The sequence below is a fragment of the Egretta garzetta genome, unplaced genomic scaffold, assembly GCF_000687185.1.
Source record: "Egretta garzetta isolate BGI_Z169 unplaced genomic scaffold, ASM68718v1 scaffold414, whole genome shotgun sequence".
NCBI classification, from domain to species: Eukaryota; Metazoa; Chordata; class Aves; order Pelecaniformes; family Ardeidae; genus Egretta; species Egretta garzetta.
This window is the reverse complement of record NW_009259428.1, coordinates 77,190-88,124: the sequence shown is the minus strand read 5'-3', so window position 1 is coordinate 88,124 and position 10,935 is coordinate 77,190. Positions and strand designations below refer to the sequence as shown.

The following is a 10,935-nucleotide window of genomic DNA, read 5'->3' as shown; positions in this document are numbered from 1 at the left end:
ATTCCTGCGTATCAGCAATAGAGGATTTGAGGATTACACCCAAAGTACACCTGAAATAAACCAATGTTGTCGTTGGGTCGGGTTGGGCTTGTTGCTTCTTAGTGTTTGTTTGGTTTTTTAAATCCTGATTTGTGCTCTGTGGGGTTTTCTTTGCTATTATTTTCACCAGTAAACCAGACTAACTTGTTCCCTGAACAAGCCAGCACTCAACAGTTCGTTTTCAGTCCGAAAACCTCCGCTACACAGCCAAAACTGCAGGGGCCAAACGTGGGGGAAGGCACCAGGCCTTGCCCTAAGTATTTTCTCCTGGAATACCCGACACAGTTCTGTTCTAAGAACATCAGAAAAACTAAGCAACCGCCGCTGCTGAGCTAGCTTTAACAAGACACAGCAACTCACACCTGGGATATTACCTTCACAAACTCAAACCCCAACCTTCTCTTGGCAAGACGACTAAAAGAAAGGTCATATTCGTTAACAGGCCGAAGCTAATTGCAGCGAGAATAAGGAACTCCGCAATAGCCTGACCTTAGCTGTTAAAAAACCCACACTGGAGATCAGAACTTGCACAAGAAAATTTCATCTCAAAATCTGTGATTGCACAAAGGTTTGAACACACATCTGAAAACCCGAAGTTGAAAATGAACAAAACCAGTAACGCCTACCTAAAACAAGCAGGGCATGAGGCCACTTTATTTGTACAATAGCTTCTGAACTCGTTTCCCACAGACTAGAACTCACCATTTGATGCTGATGAACATGGAGGCAATAAACTAAGTGGGGAGAAATGCTGTCTGTTAAAATTAGCAGCTGCAGGCGCTCCGCCAAGAGGTGTCCCAGGCGCGTATATCTGACCTCCCGAAAGGTTCGAGGCAAAATTACCCAGGTGTGTAGAAGAAGGTGTTACAGAAGCATAGGGTGAATCCATACTGACAATACCTGTGAGAGAAATGGGCACAAGTGACTCCCGGTACTCTGTGAAGAGGTCGCCCATATCATGGAAATTATAATAAAGGAAGAAAGAGAGCTTTTAACCAGTCAAAAGTTGGGGGACGGGGGGGGCTGTTACTATTTCCCACGGAGAACTGGGAGTCTTACGCTTCATACTCTGCAAGTCCTGCCAGCGTGTGGCAGTTGTGCCGTATATACATATTAAGAATGATTCTCATGTTACCACGTGGGTACCTTGAATGGAAATAAATTAAGGGAATGTAATACACCTCTGATAAAACTGGACATCGGAAAAGTGAGCATTTCATTAACCCGGAATTTACATGTTGTAGCTTTAGAAAGTAGGATTTTGTACCAAGAACGGTGGAAATGGTACTAAAGATTTGAAGACTTTCTCCATTCATTTTTTTTTTCTACAGAATGATGTCTATATCCACCACGATCAACAATGAAGTGGGGTTTTTTCCAACCCCAGGATACCTTTTCACTTATTTAGGAAAATGGTCTTTTATTAAGACCAAATGGCACCAAGTAGCCAAGGTATTAAAAATACAAGAATTAGTACCCCCTTAATATTCTCCTCAATGAAAAAAGGGGAAAAATAAAAATCCTAGGATTTTAAGTTTCAAAAACTGTTAAGGAAGCTTGTTACCACCCAACTGCCGTGGCACTTGCACCTTTCTCCTGGCTCATAAAGCACGTGACAGAAGATTTGCGTTTGCAGTTTTAGTCAGGCAAAAAAAATATCTCTTGTCCAGGGACAATTCTGCCACAGAATTAAGGCAGCACAGCACGTCCCTCCTCTGCATCATCCCTTATTGAGATCCAACCTCTATTTTTCGTCGAATTCTGCAGGCTCTCAGGGGCTACTTCCCTACGACCTAGCCTTAACACCCCCTGACTCCACAGACACCTCCAGCTTCATCTGATGTGCCTGCAGCCTTCCAAAAGAGAAGTTGCTGAGGTATCAGCAGGTCTGGGGTCCGAGCACTGCTTTTACTCAGGAACTGACAGGCTACACGGTGTACGAGCGTGCCAAAGCACCAAGAACCATATTAAGTTGGCAAAGTTCACAGAGAGCACCTCAGAAGCTCCTCAACACCATGATACTCACAAAGGAAAAAACTAACTGTTGTCTCTCTCGACTCATAAAGCAAGCTGTGTGAACAACTCCCCGGTCCCACCGAGAGAGGCACCGATGGTACAAACTGTGCCTGTGTACTGTCTGGAACCTGCAGAACACCTATCCCTGGAGGTATTTAAAATAAGGATAGACAAGGTGCCTAGGGACATGGTTTAGTGGTGGGATAGCAGTGTTAGGTTAATGGTTGGACTTGATGATCTTAAAGGGCTTTTCCAACCTAAATGATTCTCTGACTCTGTGACAACCCCTGGGCCTCCGGTTGTACAGAAGGCTAAACATCTTGCTACAAAATTCCATAAGTCAACAAAATTAAGTTTTTTGATCAAGTTTAGCAGTTAAGAGAGCACACCTCTTATTACAAGTTCACATCAAATCGCAGATCTTCTTATCATCCTAACACTTTGAAGATGCTGCATCATTTTCTGCAGCCTCGGGACAAGAAGCAAGTTATCACAAACTAGAGAAATTATTAGCTGGTGGTAGGAAAGGGAGGTGGAAACAACAGTCAAGCGTTTTATTATCTCAGCTACCACGGAAGTGCAGACTGGAATGGCAAAAAGAATGCCTCAGCTCGACTCTCATCAAGTTCATCGACTGCAAAATAGTTACTGGATTTGACAGGTGGCACTTAAAAAGGAAGATGAACTCAACTTTCCTTACAGAAACAATAAGCTATATTACAGCACCCTTCCGTTGCAGGGCTGACAGTGATCAATGACACTCTAAGTGACCTCAAAAGCCGAGGCAGAGAGTATTACGTGTTCAAAATAAAAGCGTGCGGCAGTTGTTATTCAAGTGTGTTATTAAGGTATGAAGGCAAAACAGAGACTTACCTGAGGGACTTGGAGCTGGCCTCTGTAACGGTGGCCTAAAACCTGGGGCTTTGGAAGTATCAGACTGATGTAAGGGATCTGAATTTGGCAAAAACGAAGACTTTCCTGACAGCATAGATTCTGGCGTTGTCTGAGATGAAACGACGGAACCACCCCAGAAGGCATGAGCAGACGTAGGACTGTTTTCAAACAACGTACTAAAGGGCCCGAATGGTAAAGTAGCACTGAAATTGTTACCCATAGACTTGTTTGCTGGATGGGCTGAATTCTGAGAAGCACTTTGTGTACTTAAGGTAGAAGGAAGCTGCACTGAAGAAGGAACGCTGTGGGGCCTTTTGATGTGGTTAACGTTGAGGACTGCGACAGAAGAGTTTTGCACAGGAGCTGGATTCTTATGGACACTGCCGGTTCCATGGACAGGCGGTCTGATGGCCGGGGTTTCCATCTTCGCTGCAGGCTGAGAAGACCCCATCGACGTCTGCGACACGGGATAGGTCATCGGGGCATTTGTTGGACCTGCCACAGGAGCAGATGAGCTTGTTGCTGCTAAATTTGGAGGCACAACCATTCGAGGGTCTGGTGCGGGAACCTGAGGTTGCTGAAGAGGGGGTCTGGCCTCTTGCAGAGGAGCTCCCGGAGGCTGCTGATGAGCAGGGTGCACAGATGAGCTGCCGGTACCAGAACTGGGCTGCCTACTGCCCGTCGAGCTGCTCGTTTCCACGGCTGGCGGACTACCCACTTCCGGATCAGACGAAGGTGCACCTTTATTCGGAGAGGTTGCTGGGCAGTCGGAAGGACTGCTTCTGGTAACACCCGCCGGCTGCGCAGGAGGAGAAGGAGATGAGGGGGAAGATGCAGGGTAGTGTTCTTTGGCAGTAGGAATTGGATACGTGGCATTCGTGGGCGCTGTGCTCGTGTTACTCGCCGTGGTCGTCACCGTGGTCGTCGTGGCATTTGATGTCTTCACGACCGTGACGAAAAGCTGTCTTCTGACCGAAGGTGAACTTGGACTGCCGTTAGCAGAAGAACCAGGCACAGTAGAAGCCACTGAACTTGTTGTAGCTGTTGGACTAGTTGTCAAAGAACTTGCTGAATTCACCTGAGAACCGCTGCTGTTCTGGCTATTATGGCGAGGCACCATGTGAGGTTTCGGTGAGTTGGTAGCTCTTGCGGGGCTCAAGGGCCTAACAGGAAACGGACCCCATGTGGACTGAGCTGGTGGGAAAGTACCTCCAAAGTGTGTCATGGGCAACCGAGGCGGACGGATTTGCTGGAAAGTCTGAGCAGCGAGTAAAGCGTGTGCAAACTGCGGAGGAGGATATGCTAATGGAAGAGAAACTTGGAAACCAGGCCGCACGTTGTTCACTGGGTTCTTAATGGTTTTGTGAGTGGATGCTGAAGAAATTGCAGGCACGGTGAGTGCGGAGGCAGTCTGAGATGTTGACGAAGCAGCTACGGTGGTCACTTTGATGCCCACGAGGGAACTGTTAGCAGCTGTAGTGGTGGCAGGTGTCGACGACCCTATTTTGGAGTTGGCAGCCGAACTTTTCAAACGGTTCTTTGGAATAAGTTCATCAATTTCCTTATCTGGATCCTTAATCAGAGCATTGATCAACTGCGTGGCCTGTCTTGTTGATTCTGTGCCGCCCCTATAAAAAAGGAAGGAAGAAAAGGGAAAGTGCATCTAAAGCATTGACATACATTACAGCCAAGTACCTCCAACGCGCGATCCAGCCTGCATTCGGTCACGCTGAGACAGACAGAAAAATAACACTCTGATCTGAAGACTGAGCTCAACACGTTCTTGCTGCTGACAATTATTTAGGCAGCCACAAGCTGAAAACTCTAACTCCCCAAACCCCGAATGGTTAAAACATTTGCTCCCCTAAACACCTCTGCATATTTAGCCATGTCTGAAGAAGTCTAAACACAGAATCCTAACATTTATGCTCCACTTCATATTGCAAGTCGTCTTTTGTACAAATGCTGTGGTACCACTTCGCAGTTGTTCTCAGTTTCCCCCCCACTCATCTCCCCTGCCTCAAAGAACCAACAGTGAACTTGCAAGGGACAACGAGGTCAAGCCTTTTCATTTTTCTATGCAGGGACGTGTTCTACAATGAAAAAAATCCCCACATGAACGAGCAAACCAAGCAGCCCGCTTACCTTATCGTTATTATTCGATCTCCAGTTTTGTCCTTCTGTTTGTCAATGTCTATGTGCGCTCCCGTGCACTCGCGTATCGCATTGATGTTACATCCTCCTCTGCCAATGACTCTGGAAATTACAGTTGATGGGACAGAAACCTTCTTGGATCTATGCAAAAAAGAAACATTATTAACTGGGAAACGCTTCCACGGCATGAAGCAGTGGGCAGGCTGCTCAAAACCATGTTGTAATTCATGATTCAACCTATGTAGCAGGAACTTTGTGCAATCCGTCGGGTCCGCTAAGGCGGCGGTCATTCAGTAACCCCAGAGAGGGCTACAATGATAAAACATTCTGCAAAAGGACATCAACAGTGCAGAATTAGGGGAATGTTCTGCTTACCTTCTCACAACTTCCTTCCATCCTTCTTCCCTTTTCTGACCGCGTTTAGGACTAGCGATGGTTAGCTTTCCATTTGGAGAAGAAAGGGGAGAAGGACCAGATTTCGTGCAAGTAGACAAGGAATTACTCGTCACCTCACTAATAACTTCAGACAACCTTTAAAAGAAATTAAATGTCATCACTATGCTGTCAGAAAAATAAAGAAGCCGACTTGCATTTTGCCCCTTCTCCAGCCCCCTCGACCCATTCGTCTCTTTTAGAACAGATGTTATTAAGAAACTGCTTGAATTGAGATGGTTGCGTCTCAAAGCACCCCAACAGTTCCCTATTTCCAGATCCACGATGATGTTTCTTGCTTCGGAAACTAATTCCGAGTTCAAGTTCATGCTGCAACAATATTTATAGTCCTTATACACACTAGAGCAAGGACACCGTGCCTCATCAACTTCCTGACAACTGACTTAAGTATGCAGGTCACCAAGACAAGGGCGCGGCGTTTAAATGTAGGGCAACAAACGCCCCAAAACGGCACACATGGTCACAGCAACTTACTTGATGGACGATTTGCCAGTAACTGCTTTCCTCTCATCCTTTGGACAAGTGACAAGAACCGACGGTTGCTTTTTGTTGCTCTGTGTGTTAGTAACGGCTGTGGAAGAATGATTGTCACTTTTGTGGCTGCTGTTGCTATTGCTGCTTTCATCGCTACAGCTGGAAATCCTCATATTGTCGCTATCGCCACTTTCACTAGTACTGCTGCTCTTGGATTCACCATTCACTTTTTCTGGTTGGCTATAGGAAATTGGGAGTTGATCATCAAATATAATCTGAACGTTATCAGGGGTTACTTTGTTTTTCCTGTTTTTCCTTTTGGAGCTTGTTGTGGTGATGGTATTATTCCTCTTCCCATGGGAACCTGCTAATGTCGTCCAAGTTGCAGATATACCTATGGTGGTTGTAGTGGTCGCACTAGGAGGCTCCATGGGGACCTCGGGATCGTCTGATGGAAGAGTAAAAAAAGAAACAGTACTAATGTAGCTGACTTGAGGAAGCTTGCGTAGTTTTGCTTCCCAAATCACACTTCTCCCATCAAATGAGTCATGAGTAACTTGACAAGACTCTGAGAAACATGCAGAACCCCTGACTACGTGGACATCTGTAAAGCTATTGCGTATGTCACACCGTGGAGCCTCTCCCCTTGTTTATGCTAACTTACACAGGATTTCATTCTTTTCTTGGAAGAGATGCAGCAGCAGTTTAACAAACACGAAATTGAGTTCAAGCATGGAAAGACAGATGCAAGCGATTAGGGGACATTAAAAAGCACATGAAACAACAGGAAAAAAATGGTCACGTCTTCCCTTTCTTTCAGCATTATCAGGGTGAGGGAACCACCAGTGAAAACCATTTCTCAGTACACCACATGAAACTCACTGCCACAAGATACACAAGAGCCAGGTTTCCATGAGCAAGAAGAGAATGATACATGTTTGGAATTTCCACACTGCCAGTTTTTTCAGCTCATCATTATTATTATTCTATTTATTAGGTAAAAAAAAAAAAAATTGACCTGGTTTTAAATATTGGGACCTGGAAGATAAAAAAACCAAGCCAACACCACCCCTGTGGTGAAGTTAACCCCTAAGTCTCACTGAAGTCATCATGTTAATCGACAGGTTTAACAGAAAAAACAAACAAAAGGAAAGCTCAACCGCTCATAAGAAAGCGCGTATTCAAGTTTTGACAAGAAAAGCACCTTTTAATACAAGGAATAAAATCAAGGCCATATTTCAAAAATAAGGCAAATATTTCAAATCACCTTCAGCTTTTAGCTTCTCCTTCTCCTGAGCAGCTTGAAGTTCAAAATTCTCTTTATTTTTAGCTTCTATTTCTTCTAGTTTTCTTCTTTGTTCTTCTTTTTTCTTCCTCCTTTTCTCCTTTCTTTTCTCTCTTTTGGCAGCCAAAGCCAGTCTCCTGCTTTCTTCCCTTAGCTACAAGTCAAGCACATGGAACGGTATCGCAAGATGTCCCATGCATTTCAAGAAATATTTCCCAGGAAACTGAACTTGCATTTTAGAGCAACAAGTTTACAAATAGTAGCTAAATTCTCTGCGATCCCTATTTTCACGTATTTACTTCTTCCAAGCAGACTGTTCACTCACGTGAACAGAAGATCAGTGTAGAAACAGAGGACAGACACCATACAAACTCAAGTCAGAGTTCTCCAAAACGCATTTTCACTGGATTCTTTGCGTAACCCTGTGTGTCTCAGCAGTACAGTCCCAACACCACCCATCTCCCTTTCAAAGATTAGAACACAAAATGGTTTCAGCCAGCTTGAATATAAAGCATGCGCTCATTTGACACTGTATTGTACTTAGATTTTTCCATTAGATTTCAACTACAGTACTATGGTTTCCATTATCATTACTAGGGTTTTGTTTGGTTAGTTTGGGTTTTTTTAATTTTTAAGACACAAACAGGTTTTAGACCTAAAATCCTCACCGTGACTGGAAAATGCCCACCTATCACGCACTTGATGAAAAATTATTCTCAGAAATTCTTCTTTTGGCACAATGTTATTCCAGAAGAAATAATTCTATTGGAGTTTTTTGATCCCATTTCTCTGAATAATAGTCAAAGTAAAGTTCAAAGACTACCTGAACAACAAGGTGCTCAGCTCTAGACACCCCAATTACGGTAACTACACACACTCCTATACTTAATATGTACTTTCACCAATCTTATAATCTTGAAAGAACGTAAAATTGGATTTTTAACAAAGAAATAATCACAGCTCCAAACTCTTTCAACTTGCCTTCTCCAAGTCCAGTTCCTCTAAAAGAATGCTCGCATTTTTGTTGGCTTCGGCAGCCTGTCTATCTTTGGCTTGAACAATTGATTCCATACACAGGTGGCACTTCTTCAGCATCTCCTGAAATGATAAAGTACATCAACCTCTCTGACTTAAAAAGTAACGCTGTGTGTGTTGGAATGCACCATCTCAAGCTTACACTTGCAATTTATTAACCATCGCCTTACTTGCACGAGTGTTTTTTAAGGAAGAACTTGAAATTCCCTCCTGTTCCCTTTTGTGCCCAGCCTTACCAACTGATATTCCAATCAGAGGTGTGATAAGCCATCAATAGCCTATGTCTCAGTGTGCTATAAACGGTACAAAGACAGTTCATAACCTATGCCCATTATCATGACCAAAAAGTTTTATGAAATAGAAGGGTCTGGAAGGTGAAGCAACTGCAGAAATAAAAATGTAGCGTAAAGCAAGGCTTTCTCTTTTTTTTAGACACTTGGGAAATATGTACATAAATATTGTAGTATTGTAGTACTCCTCAAACCTATATTGGCTTCATAGCAGTGGAAATATGTAAATGTATATGGTGCCTAGCGTCACGGAAGCGGGCAGCCGTCACAGCCCCTGGCAATGTAACACATACCGATTCAACCATTAGCACCTCTTCAGCCTCAACACGCTCATCACAACTGGAGGCCCAGCAAGAAGACAACTCAACCGCAGTGCAGCGGACCAGCGAAGAGGCGGAAGCTTTGTGACACTATTTCTGCACCAGTTGCTCTTCTCCTTTCTCTTACTACAAAATAGTTTTTGCCCTGTTCGTCCGGACTGAAGATAAACCAAATAAAACTGAACCTCCCCAGGGAAGAGCAGCAGTCCACTTCGCACGCCTGAAGAAACCACTTCATGGTCACTTACGTGTATCTTCTTTCCAGTACAGACTTTTTTTACACAGCTGTGTATCTTCATATTAAGCTCACACACACTCTTAGCAGAAGTTCATTCTGTTACCTCCACCCCACTGCAAAAGCCGTCATAAATTCAGCACAAACTTGCTCCGCAGGCAGGAAGGCAGAGCAGAGCAAAGCAATGACTGGGAGAACACTTGAAAATAAGCACGGATAACAAACACCACCACCTCTACTACTACGATAACAGCACTAAGGTGCGCAAAGTTACTATGCGCACATCTTCCCATATGTTGCAATGTTTTTTTCCAAAAAATTCCCCTGAGACTCATCACGTGGCTGAAATCTGGTGTGCCAGTAAGTTAAAGACTATTCATAATATGGACTTTAGAGCTGAGTTACAGCACTTTTCCTTCTCAAGTATTTTCTTTCTTACAATCTTACCTTATCCGTAATTGTTGCTATGTATCTCATGCATTCTGAATCCGATGGAAACTGGTTTACTTCTTTTACTAGGTAGCGGACAACTTTTACATGACCCTGAAAAAGCAATTTGAAGGACTTTGTATCAGGCCAGCTGCTTCTGGTTTGCTAATAAACACTTGAGTCCAAGCACTCATGGCAAAGTATTTATTTTCAACTCCTTCAAACTATGCTCTCAACACTTTTTTCTTTTTTTTTTTCTTTATCACCTCCTAAACTAGCAAGGCAAGTTCCTTCACACGAAGAGAAGGCAAGCAATTACCGAACCTGTTGCCAGGTTGCGCTTGCCCCAGCCATACTTACACATACTTCTGCTTTTTATTTTGGTAGTCTTCAAATGCCCAGCTCTGGCAACTGAACAGTTGCAGGCTCCTACAGTCATTTGCAATTTTCCTAGTACTGCAGCACCTGAACTACACTTCCTTGCTAACAATAATCATCGCTAGAGTCGAATCACACTAACCTGCGTTTGTTCGGATGGGGCTTTTTTGTTTGGTAGGTTTTTTGCAAAAGTTCTCATCCCCTCTTGCGTAAGAACCCGATCACATATTCCCCCCCCCCCCCAAAAATACCCTGCCATTTTCGCCTCTCAACAGGCCCATGAGAACCAGCCTCAGTGAAGTGCCTATAAAGCAAATTTCTGCTAGAATTTAATGCCTATAAAGCAAATTGCTGCTAGAATTTAACACGGATATTATACAGGTGACACACATACCTATTTTTGAAGATTCAATGCCAAGTAATAAAAATAGTTGACATATTTCTAAATATGTAGTTTCTGTCAGTTACGTTCTATTTGTAACAACCGTGTATTAATACTAGCTAAGACCCAAGCTGAACTTCATATTCTACCTTGCGAAAGGCTGCCATAAGAGGAGTTATTTTCCTGTTATCAGCAGCATCCACATCGGCTCCGGCTTGCACAAGCAGTTGGACAACGTCTAGATGCCCTCCATTTGCTGCCAGCCACAGAGGAGTATTCCCCTTCTTGTTACGCACATCAATGTGAGCTCCTCTACAAGAACAAACACGTTCAGTCAAAACTCTGGACCAGATTTTCATTTCACGTATCAACTGGACTGGCAATCTGGACACGCAACATGAGAACAACGGGGTAAAACTCAATACTCATTTTTGCAGCAAACATTAGCATTCACAGAGTGCTTCAGCTTCCAAAATTGGTTTTTTGTTTCTTCTGATGCTGTCAAGAGCCTCGACTCAGCCTAAAGACGTCTTTAATGCTCTAAATCATGC

General features: G+C 43.8%; 1 protein-coding gene across 8 annotated transcripts in view; it reads right to left on the bottom strand.

Moving 5' to 3' along the window:
* Positions 1-10,935, bottom strand: part of ANKRD17 (ankyrin repeat domain 17) — a 91,856-nt gene that overhangs the window by 5,015 nt on the left and 75,906 nt on the right. For all 8 annotated transcript variants that reach the window (XR_004841751.1, XM_035892619.1, XM_035892615.1 and 5 more), the window contains 9 exons: positions 10,534-10,696; positions 9,643-9,738; positions 8,297-8,413; positions 7,298-7,469; positions 6,031-6,478; positions 5,479-5,634; positions 5,095-5,244; positions 2,929-4,577; positions 742-939 (listed from right to left, as the gene is read on the bottom strand). Coding sequence is in view for 7 of the 8 variants with exons in the window: in XM_035892619.1 (XP_035748512.1) it covers positions 742-939; positions 2,929-4,577; positions 5,095-5,244; positions 5,479-5,634; positions 6,031-6,478; positions 7,298-7,469; positions 8,297-8,413; positions 9,643-9,738; positions 10,534-10,696 (3,149 nt within the window). In the remaining variant the exon portion in view is untranslated. The remainder of the gene's footprint in view (positions 1-741; positions 940-2,928; positions 4,578-5,094; positions 5,245-5,478; positions 5,635-6,030; positions 6,479-7,297; positions 7,470-8,296; positions 8,414-9,642; positions 9,739-10,533; positions 10,697-10,935) is intronic.